The 23259-nt window shown below is 40.6% G+C and overlaps 1 protein-coding gene across 1 annotated transcript; it reads right to left on the bottom strand.

Moving 5' to 3' along the window:
- Positions 1 to 4942: 4942 nt before the first annotated feature.
- Positions 4943 to 6034, bottom strand: LOC129716812 (uncharacterized). The gene has a single exon (XM_055666646.1). The coding sequence runs from the start codon at positions 6032 to 6034 to the stop codon at positions 4943 to 4945; it is 1092 nt and encodes a 363-aa protein (XP_055522621.1).
- Between the last annotated feature and the right edge of the window lie 17225 nt (positions 6035 to 23259).

Below are 23259 nucleotides of genomic sequence, written 5' to 3'. Positions count from 1 at the left end.
ACAATAAACTTCCTATTGATTGTTGGTTATCCGATCGTTCCGAACTGTTTCACAAGATTGTACGGTAGAAATGAAATTAGAAATACATGTTTTTTAACTTCCCAAAATGTTGTACCTCGATTGAGGAATTGGTTTTTTTTTAGCAAACCTTCAGAATCAACCAAAACAGCATTCCCTTCAAAATGAAACTTGTAGAATCATAATCGGATCAAAACTGAGGGAGTTACGGGTATTTGAAATTAAGCTAAAAATTGTGATTTCAAAAATGAAAATCATCGAAATTGCCTGATATAGCAACATTCAAAGTGCGATTAAAAATCGATATCTCGACCGATTGTCATAAAACTTTGGAAAAAGATCATTTGCAGTTTGAAAATCTTCGGAGAAATGCAATACATCAAATATTGACATAAAAAATCGAGTTTTTTCCACTGTGCGGCGTTTTCCTCTTTTGAAATTTGATTAGGGCATCCTTAACGGTGCACTTCTATTCCCCGTTTGAAGGCGCTTTGTCATCATTTCATACTATACCGGTCGCTAGTAAATGCGCTACACAAATAGTAGCCGGGACTTTTGGTGAGTATCTCGTTTCCAAATTTGGCAACCCAACAACAGCTCTGCGACAGGGTTTCGCTCGATAAAATTTTAAATCAAGACGATAGCAACGGCCAGTATGAAAACGAATGAGTGAGCAAAATAGCCGCGCTGTACACAGTCATCAAACAGCACATCGTTAAGGATGCCCTTAGTTCTGCGTAATTGATGCAGTGTCTAATTGTTTATTGTTGTTGTTAAATCATCTGACACATTGGTGGTCTTAATGATAATATAGATTACTAACTGATACAGTAGATATTGCTGAGTAGGCTGGTTTACGCTATTAATAGTATCTATTATAACTAACCGAATCTCTTTAACCTCACTTTTCTGACAGTTAGTGGTAACTTTGTTTACATATTCGACTTTGTGCTTTTTTTCTGGCGGAGCAATCGTGTGCGTAGTGAATAGGCTGTTCAATTTATAGTTGTTCTTAATGTACTGGCACCTCGTGCATAACATTTAAAGGGCATTTTGCTAACAATTGGAATGGTTTGCTATAATTGAGAGAAAAACTGCATCGCCCGAAGGTAAACAAAGTTACCAGTAGCTGTCGAATTTAGATGCGTGTGCGTGCGTCACCGTGCGATGATCTATTGTCATTCTAAATTTCTTGTTTGCTGGTAAGCTCTTTAGAAAGGCGCTCCTCTATTTTGGACCCGTTGTCAGTAAAGAGACTTGGTAGCCCGGTTGTCCAACTCTTCCGTCATTGGTATTAATGCAGAATTCTCCACGTGGCTAACGTTCTTGTATTTGCTGCCGCTCATGGCAAGTCCGTCCCAATTGCATTTTTATCAATTTTGATTTTATTGGTGGAATCATCATCTTTTCATCGGTACTTTCGAAAAAACATATAAATTTAAATACTTTGTCCTGAGAAACTATGAAAAAAATAGCAAGTCAGTTTGTCCCATAGCAGAAATGATCGCAAGTCGGTCCCATAGAAAAAATCATTGCAAGTGTGTCCCACAGCCAATAATAATTATGAAATATATGATGGTTACAATAGTTTATGATCTTTAGGTTCGATTGAATTTTACTATATTTATACTAAGCATTTAAAACGGAAGAAACAAAAGATGCGGTTTTTTTTTAGCGAAAATAGATTTTTAGAAACTTTTGGAATGGCTATTTTGTTCTGCCAATACTTTGTACTAATAAATTACAAGAAACCAAAGCTATTCACATGTGTGTGTACCTGAGGATAGGACAAAAATTCAAACTTTAATGCTTGGCAGTTGTTTGGTATTATTTGTTTTTATTTTTTCAAGAGTTAAAACACTAAAAATCTATCAATGCTCAGTTTTTACTCGAAAATTATTCTAAAACTTTTTCTTCTCGTCGTTTGCATTTGAAATGATGGCGTTCAGTAGCGCCTGTTTACAATCACGACCGTTCTTGTGTCGCTGATACTACATTGTTTTCTTCGAGGAGATGTTTCCACCAGTTGCTACTTTCAGCTATTTTTTCACTAACGGTCAACAGAATTTCGTTTGGCCATTATCATTAGATATGTTACTACTCACGGTACTGTAAGTTAAAGCATGCTTCAGTGAATACTACTCTTCGTATTTTATCCATGTTGGGCCGTGGGTAACAATCATTAAACACATATTGAGAAACGGTGAATTTCGTTTTAGATACTGCGTCAATAGTCATACCGAATACTTCTGAGCTGTTTTTACAATGGAATACAGGTCTTCTAATAGGAGGGTTTCCATTATATTTATTTTCACTGATGTGTAGAAGCTATCCCGCCACAAACGTGTGAGCGCTCTCAAAAAATTTAGAACAAGTTCCTCGACCTGAGATGATTTTGAATTTATCAATAGTTAGAAAAACGAGTGGATGTCGCAGTTATAACCACATTGTGAAATGCTTCTCGCTGCAAAATCATTCAATCATTCTGTGGAAGCACGAGAGAAGGCCATTTGTAGATCGACTAGCACGGATTTGTTCCAAACGCAAGCCTAGCACTGGAATCGATTTGCAGTAGTTTGTTTTTGATCACCGGTCGCAGGTGGCTATGTGACTGATGTGCCATCATTCTGGCTAGGTATCGTGAAAGTAATCACATATGGGTCCCAGCTTATGATTTTCAACGTAATTGAATCAAGATTTGATGTTCATGACGCTTTTTGACGCAAAAGTATTTGTTTGCCATTGTAGAAACAAATTCTGTTGACTGTCTTTATTAAAAAAGCGTACGAGTGCAATTTTTTTCCTAAAACGTAACGACTTTTGATTGCTGTTTTCTCATCAGCACAAAAACGCAAATGGGACGGACTTGCCATGAGCGGCAGTTTGGTTGACGATAGTCTACCATAAGTAACAACATGCGGTGATCAGAGCATCTTTCTGTCTCTTCTACAGTTTTATACTTTGGCTTCTGGAATCGGGGTATGACGGGCATGACCACATGATCGATCTGTGATTGGTTTCAGCAGCAACTCCAGGTGCACCAGATACCACGGCACGGTCTGACCTAACTGCAACGATTGTAGTTGTAGGCTTGAAAGATATCCGTTCATGTTACTCGAGGAATGATACAAAAATGCAGGTCATCCAGCCGGCACCAAGTTCTGATGGCTTTCATCCGCACTGGAGTCGCCCACCAGTATTACAATCGACCGCTGATATGAGCATCAGGGTCAGCTTGCCTTTTTGATGATCTGGAAAAGATGGAGATTATTATGAGTTGTTCGAAGCAAGAATACTGCGCATATACTTTCCTGGTGAAACATACATCATGATTTCACCTGCGTCACAATGTTACGCCAACGTCTTCGATCCATAGCAGCTTGTCTCCAGTTTTTTGAGAGTCCCACACTTCCAAGATCTTGCTCCACTTGGTCTAACCACCTAGCTCGTTGTGCACCTCTAAGTATTGTACCGGCCGGATTGGAGACGAGCACAATTTTTGCAGGATTGTTGTCCGGCATTCTTACAACATATCCCGCCCATTGTACCCTTCCAGGTTTCGCGATTTTCTTGATTCTGGGTACGCCGTAGAGGTGCGCCAGCTCTTGGTTAATTCTTTTGCCTCCATAGGCAATCCTCACATACTCCGCCGAAGATAGTCCTAAGCACACGTCGTTCGAAAACGGCCAGTGCTTTCAAGTCCTCCTCGAGCATTGTCCATGTCTCGTGCCCGTAGAGGACTACTGGTCTTACAAGCGTCTTGTACATGGTGTACTTAGTACGGGGGCGAAGTTTACCAGACCTCAATGTCTTGTGGAGTCCACAGTAGGCATGACTTCCAGCTACAATACGTCTGTGGATTTCTCTGCTGCAGTTGTTGTCTGACGTTACCAAAGATCCGAGGTATACAAATTCGTCAACCACCTCGAACTCGTCTCCGTCAATTATTACGCTACTGCCTATACGAGCCCTATCGCGCTCGGTTCCTCCTACTAGCAGATACTTGGTCTTCGACGTATTCACTTTCAATCCAACCTGTTCTGCTTCACGTTTCAGTTTGGTGTACTGTTCAGCAACCGCCTGGAACGTCCTTCAGACAAGGTCCACATCGTCAGCGAAGCAGATGAACTGGCTGGATTTATTGAAGATCGTGCCCCGCATGTTAAAAGCCGCACGTTTCATCACACCTTCAAGCGCAATGTTGAACAGGAGACAGAAAAGACCGTCGCCTTGTTAAGGTCCCTTGCGTGTTTCATACGGGCTTGATAACGCAGTCTTCACACAGCACTGTACACCATCCATCGTGGCCTTGATCAGTCTTGTTAGTTTCGCAGGGAAACCATTTTTGACAGTGATTGTCCATAACTCTACACGGTCGGTAGTATCGTAGGCGGCCTTGAAATCGAAGAATAGGTGGTGCGTGGGAACAGGGTATTCACGACACTTTTGGAGGATCTGCCGCAGCGTGAAGATTTGGTCTGTTGTCGATCGCCCACCCACAAAACCTGCTTGATAACTTCCAACAAACCTCCCTGCTAGCGGCGAGAGACGGCGAAAGACGATCAGGGAGAGCACTTTGTAGGCTGCGTTGAGAATCGTGATCATTCGATAGTTCTCACATTTTAACTTGTCGCCCTTCTTGTATATTGGGCATATTACTCCCTCCTTCCACTTCTCCGGTAGCTGATCTGTATTCCAGATCCTGACTATCAGCTGGTGCAGACAGGAAGCCAACCTATCCGAGCCCAGTTTGATAAGCTTTTCTGCGATGCCATCTTTTCCAGCTGATTTGTTGTTCTTGAGCTGCTTAATGGCATCCTTAACTTCACCTATCGTAGAGGTCGAAATGTCTCCATCATCCGCTGTGCTGACGAAGTCGTTCTGCCTGCCGTCATGGTCCTCTGCCTCTGCGCCATTCAGGTGATCATTTAAGTGCTGCTTTCACCTGTTCCACCCGTTCATCCATCAAGATTCCTCCATCTTTATCCAGACACATTTCGGCTCGCGGCACAAAGCCGGCGCGGGATGCGTTCAGTTTCTTATAGAACTTACGTGTTTCTTGAGAACGATACATTTCCTCACACTTCATCTCTTCCAGGCGGCGCTTTTTGCCCTTGAACAAATTGGTCTGCTGTCCTCGCTTCAGTTTATATCGCATCACGTTTTGACGGGTCCCTAACTGCAGCATCCATCCCCGCGCTGCAGTCTTCTCGTCTAGAATCGTCTGACACTTCTCGTCGAACCAACCGTTACGTTGATTCCTCTCGACGAACTCTATGGCACCTTCCGCTGCGCTGTCAATGTCTGCTTTTACATTACACCAGAGGTCCTCTAGAGGGGCTTCGATGTGCTCACCCTCTTCCGGCAGTGCTGCCTCAACGCTTTGCACGTATTCAGTAACGACTTCGGGAAACTTGAGTCGTTCCAGGTCATAGCGTGGCGGGTGACGGTAGCGGATGTTGTTGACAATCGAAAGTCTTTGGCGCATTTTGACCATCAGAAGATAGTGGTCAGAATCAAAACATGATCGAATTGTGATTCGGTACCGATATGGGGTATGCTGGAAGTAGGTACTATGTATGGCCATGCTCTTGGAGGCGGCGAAGTCAATTAGTCGAAGACCGTTTTCGTTCGTTAGCCGATGAGCGCTGAACTTCCCAATAACCGATCGAAATTCCTCCTTCTGGTCGACCTGAGCGTTAAGATCTCCGATAACAATTTTGACGTCATGTTTTGGGCAGCTAACGTATGCACGCTCCAGCGGCGCGTAAAAGGTGTCTCTATCGTCATCGTTACTTCCTAGGTGAGGGCAGTGTACGTTAATTATGCTCACGTTGAAGTAACGGCCTCTAATCTTCAACTTACACATTCTGTTGTCGATTGGCCACCACCCAATCACGCGCTTCTGTATTTCACCCATCACAATAAAAGCTGTGCCCAGCTTGTGTGTGTTGTCGCAGCCCTGGTAGATGGGCAACCATCTTTGTACGTATGTACCGATACTCTCTTCCAGCATACTTCCTGCAGCGCTACAACGTCGAACTTGCGGACCCTCAATAAGTCGGAAAGAGTGCGGGTACTTCCTAAAAATTGAGGGACTTGCAGTTCCATGACCCGAGTTTTCAATCGTTAGTCCGTGTTCGTTGCCTGGGTCTATGCCGATTGTTCCGGTCCGAATTTACATTGTTTGTTGTTGTTCTGATGTTTTCTACGGCTGGCTCGTAAGGCCTGCACCAACACCCTGTCTGCCGGAGGACCATCGTGTCATCACTGTTTAGAGTCCCACGTTGACACCAGGAGCCGCCCCTAACATGGAGAACAGACGTTGTTTTGAGTCGCACCATCTTGGTGAACAGACGGTCAGGTTGACGAAGCATTTCTTCTACCGCCGGAATATGGTTAACGCGGCTATGATCGCGTCGCACCTTCTCACTTAGCTTTTGCCAGATTGACAACATTGCCCAAGCTAGGCTAACCAGCTGTGTCCATGTTTCAGCTGGCAGTCGATTCTGATCATGTGACTCGTGGAGGCGTGAGATAGGGACTTGTGAGGACCGGAGCTAAGTCGGTCGCTCCTTCCAGCCTGTCACCTCACCACTTGAAGCCCAGTGAGCAGATATTCTTTGGAATTTATGTTTTTCCTCTAGCTGAATCGCGAAGGCTGTTCCTCCGCCCATTCTGTTGTGGTTGCCCAACTTGTTCACATTGAACCACAAATCTGATGTGATGTTCAGTGTGAAGCTCGCCATTCGTGTTTCATGTAGACTTGCTACCATAACTCTGTTGTCACGGTCTCTTAAGAGCACCCGGATACATTCCATGTCGCTATCATGACAGTTTTCGACACACCAACTGCGCTCGCTGTTGTACTTTGAATGTCACTATGTTGCGTTACTTCGCATCCATCTGTTGCTATTGGTGATCTACGGCTAGGTTATAGATGATTGATAGGGACAGTGTTTTGTTTAAATGGTGAGAGGTTGGGTGTTGGATTATTGCGACTTTTAACTCTGGGGGTTTTTCATCTGCAACCAGTCTCATTACACTGTCGTTATGATAGTAAGTGCCGCATTCGTTGACCCTGTGGACTATGATTGGGTCTAGTTGATTTTGCGATCCGGACTCTCCTGTTGTTATACTAGTGTTTTCTGGGTACACTTCATTATTGTGCCCAAAAAAGGCAGCCACCGCTAGGATGCTTTCTTCTTCGCCATAGAATCCAGGTGTTTCGAGGTTACGCATGTATTGTTAGAGAAGTTGGCCTATTGACTTTGTGCCGTTTAGCTCTAGAAATATCACCTGGGCTGCTACCCTCAGTTGCTTTTTGAGTTGAATTGCCCTTCCACTAGTGCTGGTAAACTGCGGACATGGAAGTTGTTCAGCTATATTTGGTGTGCTAATAATGAAAACAGGCAGTTTCCGTCAGTGAAATTTATTCAACTTGATATAATTATTCCAGACGACTTTCATTAGTGAAAGGTATCTACCAGTGAAAGCCTGGCTCATCGGGGTGTTATTCTTAGCGGCGGGCCGAGAGAATTGATGAGCATTATCTCCCCGCTATCGTCGAAAGTTCCCAAAAATAACTAATTCTCAATACATGATTTTTAACCCATAAAAGCTCTCGTACTTTCACCAATCACTGTCAGCGATTTCTGTTTATAAAACTCCATTACACGTTAAAGCAGACGAAAGGTTCAATCTTCTTAACTAACAGTAATATGAAATTCTTCGTCTGACAAATCAATTAATATGAAATTCTTCGACTGACAAATCAATTAATCATTTTTGTTTTGAGTGGTTTATTTTGGTTCAGTGTAAAAATTTCAAGCTGTCAACTTGAAATAAAACGGAAGACGCACGCCTCGCGTAACAACAATAACATAACCCCAAATAGATCATTCCGCTTTCTCTCTCGCTGATGTTCACGTGATTGATTTCTTTTGAAGGGACTTTAACCCCAAACCGTCATTCGACCCTGCTTCGCGTGTAATTCCACAAAAGTGGCTAAGCAACGTTCCGTGATTGAGGAGTTTCGTCTAGAAAACGACAAGGACAAAAGCGCGAAATGCGTTAATTGCAACGCAACAATTTCACGCAGTGGAATTGGAAAAATGCAATGAATACGGCATTGTTTATCACCTAAAATCGCTTCTGAATTAGTACGAAGCTTACCGCGCCATTGAATGTGAATGGTGAAAGTTATCGAAAGCATTTGAAAACATACTATACTGAAAATAAATCGCTCACTAATCCCTAATGCTCATTACAAATGAATGTCAATAAACGAACCTAATCATTCTATTATGTCGACCCATCTCGATGTTTATTGGAATCCACGGTATTTCAACGTGTTTTGGCATTTGACGTGTAAGCATTGAAATATGAGTGTAAGAAAATTGATTTCGGTATGCATGACATAACAAATTGAAGTGTGTGTTTTTTTACTTCTTTATTTTTTTAATGTGAAACACTTGATTTTGTGCTGTGAACTGAAAAGTAAATGTATTCCATGTAGATATGAAATGTTTCATCTATTAGCACAGATGTAAGGCGTCGTGAAGGGAGGGGGAGGGGGGTTGAGTCTGCGTTACTTATTGTTACATAGGGGTGAGGTGGGGGGGGGGGGGGTATAGTTGAGACCATTACGTAACTGTGATGTTAGCTTAAAATGACACATTTGGCGGGGGGCAGGTTGTACAGCGAGAATTTTAGGGGGGGATATCTTATCAGGGATATGAGATATTGGCATTTTTACATGTGATGGAAAACTAAGTCTCCCAGATGGTCTCGAAGTACGATGCTGGCCTAACAAGCCAATCGTCGTAGGTTCTAGTCTCGGCTCGGGAGAGACTCTTAGTGTCAGTAGGATCGTAGTGCTAGCCCCACAATTGTCCTGTACACTAAACAGTCGGCTGCGAAATAAGTGTTTAAGTAAAACAGAAGGTCGAGTTCCGAATCGGAATGTAGCACTAAGGCTTTGGAAAACTAAGTATTTTTAGAAAAATGCCAATATATCCATTGCACAGTGTATTATTTTGCCGTTTTTGTTCGATTAATTGAATACTGATTCAAGTTTTGACAACAGCCATAACGTTTGTTCGAAGAAGGTACAGGTTATTCAAAAACGCATCTTCTATAATGTAGAAAGATGGGTGATCAATTCACCAATGAGTAAAATAGAAAAGTTCTTTTTCAATCAGATTGAAATAGATGCAAGGTATCCCCTACAAAATTTTAGGTTATCTTGAAGCGAGAAACTTATACAAACACATCATGTTTCTATCGGCGTAAATGTCTTTGTGTACAAGTCCTCCTTATCCATTTTAACTCTACATAACGTCTGCGTGAAAGTTAGTAAATTAAAAAAAAATTATTCTACAGTCATTCCTTTAGCATCTCTAGGTAAAACCACAAACTAATGATGGTTTAATACTGCATATCTGCGATAATTCCTCCAACTATTAGAACTAGCCGTTTCCTCAACTTAACTGTCACCCCAATTCGGATGAGATGAGCAGAAATAACCAACAGTTATGTTCCAGTGCCGATGAAAAAAAGAACTGTTATCCTAGCCCACATTTTTTTTTCCTTTTACTCTTCCACACGACTACCGTAGATCGACCCAAACAATGATAATGATGGCGATGTTATGATTATGTGAATTTCCATATAATAATTTTAATGAGTTTTTTAGAGGATTTAGGAAAAGGATTCAGTGCCGGGGCGGGTTGGTCGTAAAAACAAAGGAGACTAGTGGGCTCTGCCTCTGGACACGTTCAGTCCCGGCACGTTCCGGGTTTTTACGGCTGTTTGCAGGGTGCTGAAAATCTCCACCGATTGTTGGCATGACGGATGTAGGCGGCATACCTAGCATGATAAACTGCTTTGCATGGAACGTGCCAGAAAATGAAATGAATCATTTTAATTCTATACGATTCGGTCTTTAAAAAGTTAGCTTCCACGTTTCACGAGCAAGGTTCAAGTGTACATGCTATTCCGGCATGTATTGTCAAATCTTCTGTCGAAAGCGGGTTCACGTTTGTTCGAATTTCACTGCGGACCACTCCAAGAGAAACTTCAATAATTGATTCGTTCAGTGCCAATAGCAAGGAACGTATAAATCAATAATGTTGTAAATAAATAAAACATTCCATCGGAGTCTGACGCGTGTTTAACGTGCAACTATGGTGAGGATATGTGAAACATCGACACAAATACAATAAATAAAGTACAAACATATTAGCTCCGGCCACAGCTTCATTCATGCCGGGCAATGGCAACGATGTCGGTTGGTCTCAGAAGAAATCATCTCGCAACAACCGTCATCATTCGATCGGAAAACCTGAAGGCTCCGTGTCCCGCGAGGGACGGACGGGTGGGAGTGCTGAGAAAACGTGTGTTTATGGATCCATATATTCATTCCATCGCCGGGTTGTGATTCCACCCCGAAAAAGGTCACGTCCGAGAAAACTTGCCAGCCCGGCTCCAGCGGGTGTACGTTTGACGACAAGCGCAAATCTTGCTGAGTGAAGCTTGAGAAAACTACCTAGGACGAAAGGATACGAAGCGAAATTACCCTGGCAGGGGGCCTCAACATCGAGGAATTCCACGCAAATTCAATTCTGTTGTTAGTGGCACGCTCGCCGGTTTTAAGTTAAATGTCGCAAGGTTGAATATTGAAACAAATTAAAGCTTTCATTCAATTCTGCTATATACTCAGGTACGATAATTTTATTATTTCTGCATGAAAAACTTTTTTCGAAATTGGTTTTTTTCTAAGAAAAACGGCTTTATAAAACCGCTGTCAAGTAATAAAACGTTTATGAAATGTTACTTTTCAACGAAGGATTCCGTAGAACCTTAAGGGTAAGAAATCAAATAACTCTCAAAACGTTTCATCAAAAGATATAAACTAGGATAACTGTGCCAAATCACAAGGAATTTCGATGCTTTTTTGCGCCAATCGATTCATACTTTTTAACACAATTCCAAAGATGACCATAACAAGTAAATATCTGTCATTGTGAAGTATAAGGAGATTATCCAAACACTGTGCATTTTTGTGACGACTGCTAAAGAGTTTTATTTTGGCATTCAAGTTGCAATAATTCCCAGTGTAAAATGTTGCAGAAAATATCCTATCGACAAAATTCAAACAGTTTTTCTACATTTATTTTATTCTTTGATTATTTAAGAGAAAAATCAAAAGAATGAACAAGTTGTTGTTAAGGATAAATGTTATTTTTACTTTTCTTTATGATTAAGTCCTAAAGTTTTGCTCTGATTTTTGATCGTAATGTATCAGCTGAAGGAGTGTAATTTTCTAAGCAAGACGTGAATTTTGAAAACCGCTTTTCGTTGTCCTTCAATTTTTAAATGAAGATGATTTTTAAATTTTCAATGAAAACCTGCTCTAAATGTGTTAAATGACACTTTTCTCATATACCACATATGAACGAAATGTCATTTAACACATTCCGAGCAATTGTTTATTCTTCAATCATTGAAAAACTTGTATACCTTTAGGACCCAATAGACACATACTTTAAATGGTTAATTTAATTCTCATTCTTCACCTGATCGTTCCACCTTGCCCACTGTGCACCTCTCAAACCCTGGTTTCAAGGATCAGGCTGTCATCCGACACCCTACTTCATTCCTAGCCTAACACAGTATGCCAATCTTAGCGGTGTGAACGATAGATGGCTTCCCAGGCAGCTCTTGCAGTTCGTGGTTCATTTGCCTTCTCCACAAGGGTGCATCGGTACCCCTAAATGATAGACCATATCTCATGGCTGTAGAGGACTACCGGTTTTATCAGTGTCCTGTGGATGGTTAATTTAGGGACCAATCGCATGAGTTTGTTCCGTAATCGAACATAATCTGTCATAACGTGTGAGGAAAAAAATCCGAACAACTTTTGAATTGGTCTACGAATTTTTGTGAGCGAAATGAAGAAAAATCTAAAAGTGAAGTGTTTCACTATTCTAAAGATCTTGGATATAGATAAAAACATGTACATACATTATTGACAAACTCTTCGAGAATGAAAATACCATCAAATAAAAATCTGGTTCCGGACGAAAATGCGCTTTGCAAGAGTGCAAAGTTCGAGCGAATTTAGGGCGGAAACCACTGGTCGGTCGGCGTAATCATATCGTGAGCTGAGCAATAAATATTGGATTGATTAAAAAACGGTAAACAAGTATCTGCATGAAATAGGTTTAAAACTTTAAATATAAGTACCATAAAAATTACAAAGTAGTGTTTTGGCCAGACCTTTGTCAAACTATGCTAATGCAACTTTAGCGAATTTGCGGCAAGGCAATATCGGGTTTATTCCGAAAGGAAATCATCCTCAAAATGTGCCACAGCTGCAGTCTATAGAAACTTTCTGAGCAAATTTGAAGCGAATGGTCTACCATAAAGGTAACAGAGCAAAAAACGTCGATTGTTTGATAGAAAAATCAAGATGGAGCTCAAAACAATTGAAACATCCGGAATTCAGGAAGTTATAAAGCAAGTATTCCAGAGGATCAGGAAATCAGCGCGATGTGGAGCTGAGTTTTTCCTATGAGGTTTGTAAATGAGTTACATTACTCGAATAAACAAACAAGTATAGACAAATAAGTTGCGCAAGATTTTAATTTGGAATTGAAAGTTTGTTCGGATTTTTTTCCTCATACGTTAGCTGGTCCCGATCGATTGTTTTGTATGTCGATTTGATGATGTTTGATCACGCTGAGGCACCCATAGATTCCACCTGATAATGCCCCACAAACTGTTTCGTACATTGTGATAGTCGACGACAGAGTATTTGGGAAAGTACCTTGCAAGCGGTGTTCAGCTTGACACTTTTTGTGTAGATGAGACACACCTTCCATGAACTCCTCCGGTAATCGATCTTTTTCCTGTGATCAATGATCCAGTGGACGGAGCCCATGATTTCAACAGCTCGCTAGGAAGTTGGTCGACTCCAACAGCTATATTGTTTTTCAGCCGGTCAATCTCTTCCACCCCCAGGAGATCAGGGGATGGTATCCTGTTGTCTTCTGCTCGTTCGCCAAAATTAGGTGCCATACCGTCCTCGCGCTTTACTGCATCGTCAGTTAGATGCTTATTGAAGTGCTGTTTCCATTTTTCGATCATCTCACACTCGTCCATAAGTAGGTTTCCATCCAAACTTCTGCACATAGCGGCTTGCGGTACGTAATCTTTGCGGGAACTGATCTGCTTCTCATAAAACTCCCGAGTGTCGTTAGCTTGGTACAGCTCTTCCATCGCTACGTGATCTCGTTCCTCTTTGTTGGTGCTTTTTTCTTCGGAGAAGTTAAGTTTAGCTGTTCCATGCTCGTCGGTATCGTTCCTCGTTTGTTCTCGTACGGCGTTGCAGCATTCTCCTTCCTCGACTAACTGTTTGCATCCGCCGTCAAAGCAATCGTTCATATGATCCAGTACCTCTTCCTACCTAGTAGCGCTACAGTAGTGTTACCCATGGCCTATTGAATGATTCTCCAACCATTTTCAAGATTAGTTGCGCGAAGATGCTCGTTTATTGGTAGCGCTGTCTTCTGCTGTCGCTTGTATTCCGTGCAACTCCCCGTCCTGCAGTTGCTCATTATTTGGTCGCGGAGCTCCACTTTGGCGAGTATTATACACCATCGAGAGTTCTGAGCGCATGAATACAGCTGTGGTAGAGATAGTGAATAACCCTATTCTCGCAGCTTACTCTTGAATTTTGTTGGAAAACTATGTTTGAGCACAACATGTCATAACACATTTCTTCTAACTGAGTCGAACTTTCTTATCTTACCAATCAATTCTATCCATTCAATTCGATCCATGGCAGTAGCTCACCAGCCATGTTGTCTTCCACTTGATCGAGCACCCTTGCGCACCTTGTCGCCTCGTTTGCGACAACCATTTTCACCGGTCATCCGACATCCTTACGAAATATCCAGCCCACCGTAGTCTACCGATTTTCGCCGTTCGAACGATGAGTGGTTCTTTCAGTAGCTGATGTAACTCGTGGTTCATCCACCTCCGCCATGATCTATCTCTAATCTTTATTTCACCAAAGATGGTACACAGCACAGCAGCGTTGGTACTCCACAAGCATGGTCCAGGTTTCGTGGCCGTTGAGAACTACAGGTCTGATCAGGGTTTCGTAGATGGTCAACTTCGCGCGGCGGCGGAATTTATTCGAACGAAGCGTCCTCCAAAGTCCAAAGTGGGCACAATTTTCATAAGAAGTTGACGAATTACTCTGCTGGTGTCGTTGTCAGTAGTCCCCAGTGAGCACAGGTACACGAGCTCGTTTATGACCTCGATTTCATCACCGCTAATATGAATTCAGCTCTGTGGTTAGCGATGTAGATCGGCTTGCTCTCCGACAGGGCTGTGAAATCGGGTTCGAATCCCTATCAGATCGAGGATCTTTTCGAGCTGGATATTTTCTCGACTCAACACTTGTGCACGGTGTAAAACGATATCGATAACGAACTTCTAATTGATCGAGACCGCTATTAGCTCCTATATTCTCCTACTATATATACTATTTACAGTCTAATTCGTCCGGCTTCAGCCTTCAGTCTGATGTACGTCTCCGCCATTTTCTCAAGGCTTCGTGATACGATATCAATGGCATCGGCGAGCCAAAGAACTGAACGAACCTCCTGAATATCATGTCCCGCCCTTCGTATTACACCTTTCAAAGCGATGTTGAAAAGAGATTCGGAAGAATTCGAGGATGTCTCCAAACTACGCACATCACCCGATCCATCGTCAACTTGACCAACTGTGTTGGTTTATCCGGGAAACCGTAATCGTTTATAATGTGCCATAGCTGTTCTCGATATAGAATTTAAGAGAGTATCTTATAGCCGGCGCTCAGCAGAGTGATTACATAGTAGTTGCAGCAATCCAACTTGTCGCCCTTTTTGTAGATGGGGCACACTGTACCCTCCATCCACTCCTCCGGTACTATTTCCTCCTCTCAACTCTTAGCAATAACCCAGTACAGCGCCTCCGAATTTCAGCAGCCCGTTGGGAAGTTGGTCAGCTCAAACTGCTTTGTTGTTTCTCAGCCAGTCGACCTCCTTATTAACCTCCTGCACCGAGATCTACCACCACTTCGTCGTCGTCCTCTGCTTCATCGCTGTTAAGGTGGTTAAGGTAAGGTAAGGTAACATTGGTTAAGGTGCTCGTCGTAGTACTGCTTCCTAACTCACGCTGGTACGTAAAAAAGGTTGCCGTCCAGATCTCTGCACATGTCGGCTTGTGGCACATAGCCTTTGTGGAAACTGTTCAGCTTCTCGTAGAACCTTCGTGTGTCATTCGCACGGTACAGTTCCTCCATCGCCTGACGATCTCGATCTTCCTGCTGGCACTTCCTCTTACATAAGACCGAGCTTGCCTGATCCGTGCAGGTCAGTAGCGCTCCACGTTGCTGCATTCTTCTCCTCCACTGTTTGTTTCCACTTGTTCGCACTCGTCGTTAAACCTATCGTTTCTCCTGTTCGGAGCCATTATAACAAGTGCCGCTACAGTACTACTCTAATGTCCCTCCAGCCATTTTCAACAGTAACTGCGCCAACCTGCTCTTCCAGCTGCTTCCAGCTGCTGCGTATCCTTCCCTGCATTTTCAGCATCCCGTAGTTGCCCGATGTTTGGTAGCGATGGGCGACTATGACGCGTGTTTCGCACCGCCGAAAGTTTTGAGCGCATGCACACTACAACGAAGAACTGGTCCGAATCTATATTCGCACTGCGGTAGCGATTGTTGATGACGTCTGAGAAGAATTTACCGTCGATTAGAACGTGGTCAATTTGGTTCTCCACTTGTAAGTTAGGTGATCTCCAGGTGGCTTTGTGAATATCTTTGCAGGGGGAAGGTGCTTCTGACAACCATACCACGAGAGACTGCAAGGTTCACACATCGTTTCCCGTTATTATTTGATGCGACGTGCATGCTATTCGGCTCGATCACCGGTCGATACATTGTCTCCCATCCTATCTGAGCGTTCATATCACGGATGACGATCTCAAGGTCCCGTTGCGAACAACTATCATACACCTGCTCCAGCTGCGTATATAACACTTCTTTCTCACCCCCGGGTCTTCCAGCGTGTGGGTAGCAGGATTACAAATATTCACTGTCAGTGATAGATTCTCAATTGAAACTGAAAACTTCGAATATCAGTATCAACACGAACGAGCTGACAGTGATAATTGCTTTCAGCTCCAATGTTGAAGTGGTAATGCTAACTGGCAGCATTACTGTGATTTCGCACACACTATGTTGCTCGAATCAAATAATTTCGATATTAATTAAGAAAAATCATTTTCATCACTGACATGATTATTGACTGATAATTGATTTGGATGACACTCAATATCAGTTTGAAGAGAGTGAGAGTGAAACTGCTGTTGTATCATTTTCATTTTTTCTGTGGCGAAATTTCGCAACACTGGTGGGCAGTGCTTTGTAAAGGATCGCAAGTTGACTGTTAAAACACGAATGCGATCGCTTTCCGCAGTCAACTTGTCTGCTCGGCATAGCACAGCGATCGCCCGGAGAAAGAGCAGTCAAAGTGGAATTGAACATTTTTTTAGTTCCTAGGTGGCGGTCATTCGCTATGGCAGCGCTCGTTTATTTCGTTCAATCTTTCATTATTTATACGTTCAAGGCACAAAGTGAATAGGGCAGTTGGTACCATTTCTACTACTTCGCTGAGTTGCGGGCCAGCGAAGACGGCACCGAAGGCGGGAAGTTAAGAATGAAATAACTTTTGGTCGCTTGTGCGGCAATTAACACATGTGATTTGCTATTTCCTAATTGTGCGCTTTGCATCTGAGATCTGCATGTTATCTTAAGCGTCGAGCTGACCAAACTGCTACACCTTTTACATATACAATCTTGAACAGCTCAACGATCGATGACGGACTATGCACGATTTATCGGTTTTGCTCATAGTGATCCGTTTATGAGAATTTAAGTCATCAGACGGCAGCACTAACCGTCGGAAATCGGTCGTGTTCAAAATGTATGAAAAATATGAAGCCCAAGTAACACACGTTGGTATAGAATAGTTGTCGTTACCTATTCCATGATATCTCTATCACCAGAAAAGCGCAAAACATGAAGGCTACTAGAACAAGTACCGATAACTGCATGAAAGCAAGCCAACTTGATAGAATTAAGTGGCAAAATACATCTCGAGTACTACTAATACGGCAATGCGCAAATCTGTTGCTATGAGAACTGTTAACCAGCGCATGCGCAAATGTGTTGTGTCTGCGCAGTGCAACTAGATCGATAATAGCTTTTATCAGTGGCAGTTTTAATTGATTATAAATTGATGACAAAGAATAATATTTAACCTTTCAAAATGAATTGTTAATTTCGCTTGAATATTGGAATTGTTTTCGCATAGTTTCAACGTTATCTGGATATAAAACCTTAGAGTTAGAGGAGTCGTTAGCTGGAATATGTTGCCAGCCAGAGTAAAAAGTTCTGCATCGGAGGTAATGTTCAAGAGAGACTGTTTGAATTTCTGAAACCAGGCTTAGAGAGATTAGGTTAGGTTAGGTTAATCAATTACTTAACACAAAAATGATTGAGAGACGAATGTTAAACCGGAAGTAGTCAAATTAAAAAGGTCAACCTTTACACTACTGGACAAATTAATAATAATAATAATAATAATAATAATAATAATAATAATAATAACAATAAAACCTAACAAAACTAGAAAACGTTGTTAGGTATACAATAACAAAAAAATGAAGTGATATTGGTAACACTGCAAGCGTTTTGTTTATCTTTTGATGGCGAGTTTTGACCCGCTTCGAACAAATATAGAAATCGTTCATATAAGTTTAATATTAATTTGATCAAGTAATTTCAAGTAAACAACTTCAAACACAATATAATAACACAAGTTCTCAATTGCGCTTGTAGTACACTTATATGACTATATTCGTTGTTACTTATTTTCTAACATGTTTTGTGTGTTACTTGGGAAGCTAGGTACCTTGTTCTAGTTATCGTTGCTGTCAGGAAAGTGAGGTTAGAGAGATTCGGTCAGATGGTTTATACAGCGAGCTGCTTTCGTTGCGAAAACTACGGATTCCGATATCTAGATACGCGATATCACATGGTATCCGCTGTAGTGTGAATATTAAAGGCATTCACGATCACTGGTCTGGTTCAAACCGTATTTCACCGCACATCGTTTGGATTCTACGAACAAGTCGCCGCTGTCACCAGAACCTTTCTAAGTGTTTAATAGTTTTCCGAGTTTGGCGAATCATCGCGCAAGTTTGTGCATAGTTTTAATGAATCAAACATTATGCGGACTGGACCGTGATTATTGATATTTATTGAGATTAAAGTAAACAAACAATTTAACAAATAATGGAAATGCACATTGAAATTTATCGATATTTTATCGGAAATATATTGCTCGACGTTTATTCGATGCAATAACACTTTTCGCTAGTGGAAAACAACAATAAAAGAGCTAAAAACACTTAATTCAGCTGAGAATAATATTGGACTGTATGGAGCAGAACCTGTTTTTGTATTTATTTAGATTTTCTGACATTGCAGTGCTGCCAAATTGACAGGGTAACTATAGAAAATCTAGATTCAAATAATTGAATTATTATTTTGCTATTAAAATGATTCTCCATTGTAAATCGGAAGAGATGCCCAGGTACCGTAAAATCGGGTGAAATTGTTCAGTGCGGTGAAGTTGATCACCTGAAATTTCGTGATAAAAAATGCTAATCAAACGATACTGATCTTACACCACTAGGCAATGTTTACGTGTCCTAATATGCAACTTTTGCAAGATTCACATACCTGTCAAAGTTAACCCTTGCAAACAGGTTTTCAAATAACAAAAAAAAAGTATTGAATTTACTTAAAGTAATCTCAATTAAGGGTTAATTATTCATTATTATTCTTAATCTCAATTAAGGGTTAATTATAGAATTCTCGAATTTATTTCATGAAGTAGACGTTAGAAATTTCAACAAGGTTTTCTAGAGCACTTGTTTTAAATATATACTATTTCGGGAAAAATGTACATGAAGCTAATTAATTGGAAATTATTATAAAAATTGATCAATTTCACCCTGTTCCATGATACCCCTACTCTGAAAGTAGGACTGATCAAAATTTAAAAAGATAGGGTTGGTAGAAGTGCTCATACGTCGCCTCAATAATTTATAACAATTGAAAGAATTTGAAACAGCTAAGCAATTTAATGAAAATAATCCGTAAAAATGCAGATAATAAAAATTTCAATTGAAAAAAATGCATTTTTTTAATAACAATTCTCAAGTAAAAACTTTTAAACTACAAAAAGCGATTTTGTGTTTATGCAATTAAGTTATAATTTCCTAAGAATTGTTGATTTACTGTTAGAGATAAATATAAGGAAAACCGAGCACTATAACTTCGTCTACTATTTTTCTGATAAAATATAAAACCATCACATTAGTCAATTATGCGGTCGTGTCTCTTACACCACCCTCAAACTTTTTGTGTTTTTTGAGTATGGAAAGTTACTTAAATCATCGATGTCACCAAACTCACAAAATGACATGTTACTAAACTTGTCTCCGGTTGGATAATTTGGCGTGAAATCCCTCAATTTCAAGAAAATAAGATCATAATGAGATACGGTATTCAGATTATTCACATATTCGTAACCCTAGTTCTAGTTGAATAATTGCTTTTTGATGGCGAACACAGTAGTCGTGTTATTGTGTGGTGATATAAAATTGTTAATTTGCGTGTGAAATAGTGAAGTGATTCACGATAGATATATTCTAACGTGTTTCGGTAGTGAATCTACACAAGGCTAAGTACAAGAACAGTTGCTTTAAGCAGCAAGTTCGCGGTAAAGTTTGATAAAATGAAATCCCCCCCGGCGCTTTCACTGCAGCGGTGGTGGCGATCGTTTTTTTCCTTGCCTCTGTCTCTCTTCTCTGCATGCTTGTTGGTGTAGCGTCCCGCGTTTAACCTGTATTGTGTCATGATTTGCTCCGGCTGTAGTTCGGAAATTGTATTATCAGATTTGCCGTTGAAATGTGTGGGCTTTAACTGTGCACGTTTGTTTCACTACAAGTGCACCGGGCTCACCAAGGCGACGGCAAAGATGATTACAGACAACGATAATCTTTGCTTCAAGTGTGATGAGTGTTTATCAAACCAGTGTTGTGGTGGGCAACATTTGACTCCGGACATGAAGCGTATCGAAGAAGAGATGCAGAAATTATCTTCTCTCTCTGACTCGGTCATTCAAATGCGGGATCAAATTGCGACCCAGATAAACAGCGCGATAAATATCGGTATGGAACAGTTGAGATCAAATGTAAAGGAGTCTCTTGAAAAATTATTATGTGAGAAATTTGAAAAATTGAATCATTCGGTTTTGCAATTGAATACGAATCAGAATATAGCTGCTATTAATAATGCTCGCAAGTTGTTAAAAGTCGCGGTAAAAACAATAAATCTAACTCAAGTAACAAAAGTAATACTAATATCGGATTTAAACCGGTTAAACCTAAGACTCGTCCGGTTATTGTGATTAAACCGAAAGAGTCCAAACAACCTTGCGAGGAAACTCGGAAGTTTTTGAAAACTAACTTAGATCCTAAAACACACAAAGTTAGTAATTTCAGGAACGGTAAAGATGGTTCCATTATTGTCGAATGCGCCGTTGGCGAAAATATTGATTTAGTGAAAAATGGCATTCAAAGCAATCTGGGTGAAAAATACAGTGCTGTTGTTCCCACGTCGGTGCCTAGATTGAAAGTAGTGGGCATGAGTGAGAATCTTTCTCCTGATGTTTTCATTGACTATTTAAAGAGTCAAAATGATTGCATCACAATCAATGAGGTAAAAGTAGTTAATATGTACGAAAATCCACGCTTCACCTATAACAAGTATAGCGCGGTAATTGAAGTTGATTTAGAAACGTATAATAGTTTGTTATCTGCTAAGCAAGTAAATGTAGAGTTAGATCGGTGCTTAGTATTACCCGCGATAAATGTGCTAAGATGCTTCAAATGTGGAGAATTTGGACACAAGAGCATGAATTGCAAAAATTGTGATGCATGCTCTAGGTGTAGCCAAAACCATAAGACATCTGAGTGTACATCTACTGTATTGAAATGCGTCAATTGTGTAAAAACGAATAAAGAGCGTAAAACTAATTTGGACGTCAACCATGCCGCTTTTAGTTCAGAGTGTTTAATTTATAAAAGACTATTCGAGCAAAAGAAAAGCAGCTTGCGTCTCAATAAATAGCAAACAAGTTCCAACGAGAATGTGAATAAGTTTGATTTTTTGTATTTTAATATTGCGGGGTTGACAACAAACTACGTTGCATTACGTCAGATTGTTGAAGATAAACGTCCACTTTTGGTGTTTTTATCAGAGACTCACATTGTCGATGATGAAGCATTTGAACAATATAGTATTCCGGGATACAATGTTGCTGCTTGTTTATCACATTCTAGGCAAACTGGCGGTGTTGCTATTTATGTCAGAGAATCAGTTCAATTCCAGCTTTGTCACAACGGAATGGTAACTGGTTCTTGGGCATTACAGTAGTTGGTGGCATAAGGGTGGGCAATTATGGTGTTTTGTATCATTCTCCTAATGCTAGTGACCGCCGTTTTCTTGAAATATTGGAAAACTGGCTTGATAAATTTCTTGATTTGAGTAAAATAAATATAGTGACGGGCGATTTTAATATTAACTGGCGAGATGATGCAAATTCGAATCATTTGAAGCGTTTAGTTGAGTCTTTCAATTTGAAACAAAGTGTAGATGAATATACGCGTATTTCCCAGCGTAGTAGAACTTTGATTGACCATGTTTATTGCAATTTTGATTCGATTCGTTCAGTTACGAATTCTGATATGAAAATAACCGATCATGAGACATTAGTAATTAATGTTCTAGAAAACTTTAATAATAATAATGATTCAATAAAATTGAAATGCTGGAGAAAATATTCGAAACAGGCTGTTTCGAACCTTGTTGAGAGAAGCTTGGGTTTTCCAATCGCGACCGGTAGTTTACATGAATCTGCATCTGTTCTTACTAACATTTTGAAGACGTGTACGAATCAATTAGTTGAACATAAATTTGTTTCGCTGAAAAACTCGAACAGCTGGTATAGTTTGGATCTTTTGCGCCTAAAGCGCAAGAGAGATAAACTGTGCAAAAAGTTTTGTAGATTAAACAATCAGAATCATTGGATTGAGTACACGTTCGCGCGTGATAAATATTCACAAGCGATTAAAAAGAAGCGCTGTGAATATATCCAGAGAAAGATTGTTCAACATCAAAATAACAGCAAAGAGTTATGGAAAATTTTGAAATCTTTGTTGAAACCTAGTAATTGTAAACCGCGGTCCATAACTTTTGAAGGCACATTAGAACATTCAGAACAAATTATTGCATCTAGATTTAATGATTATTTTGTCAATAGTGTTTCATTGATCAATCAATCCATTGAATTGGTCGAGGAACCCGACGAAATAAAACAGCCGATTAACAGTAGTTGTACATTTGATGGTTTTCACCCAATCACGTTAGATGAACTGAGAAAAAATTGTTTTTCATTAGGTAAAACGGCTGGAGTAGATAATGTAAATGCTAGAGTTATTCAAGATTGCTTCAATGTCATTGGTCACACTTTGCTGGACCTCATTAATGAATCGTTGCAAACAGGGCACGTGCCTTTGGTGTGGAAAGAATCGTTGGTTGTTCCGATTCAAAAGGTTGCTGGAACGATTAAAGCCGAAGAGTTTCGTCCCATCAACATGTTACACACATTAGAAAAGATATTAGAACTAGTTGTTAAAGGCCAGCTTCTAGAATATTTAAATAGTAACTCGTTGCTAATTCCGGAACAATCAGGCTCATCATGTGAAACCGCGTTAAACTTAGTACTAGCAAAATGGAAAGATAACTTAGAAAATAGAGACACAATATTTGCTGTTTTTTTGGATCTAAAACGCGCTTTTGAGACAATTTCTAGGCCCTTATTGTTGAACACAATCAAGCGCTTTGGAATTTCGAGTACTGCATTCAGATGGTTTGAAAGCTACTTGTCTGACAGAACTCATCGGACTGTTTTTAATGATTCTGTTTCTAGTCCCGTGGAGAATGATCTTGGAGTTCCACAGGGAAGTGTATTAGGGCCCCTT

The sequence above is a fragment of the Wyeomyia smithii genome, chromosome 1 (assembly GCF_029784165.1).
Source record: "Wyeomyia smithii strain HCP4-BCI-WySm-NY-G18 chromosome 1, ASM2978416v1, whole genome shotgun sequence".
In the NCBI taxonomy this organism is placed as follows: Eukaryota; Metazoa; Arthropoda; class Insecta; order Diptera; family Culicidae; genus Wyeomyia; species Wyeomyia smithii.
Note: the sequence above shows the minus strand (reverse complement) of the source record. Positions and strands in the feature narration are given on the sequence as shown.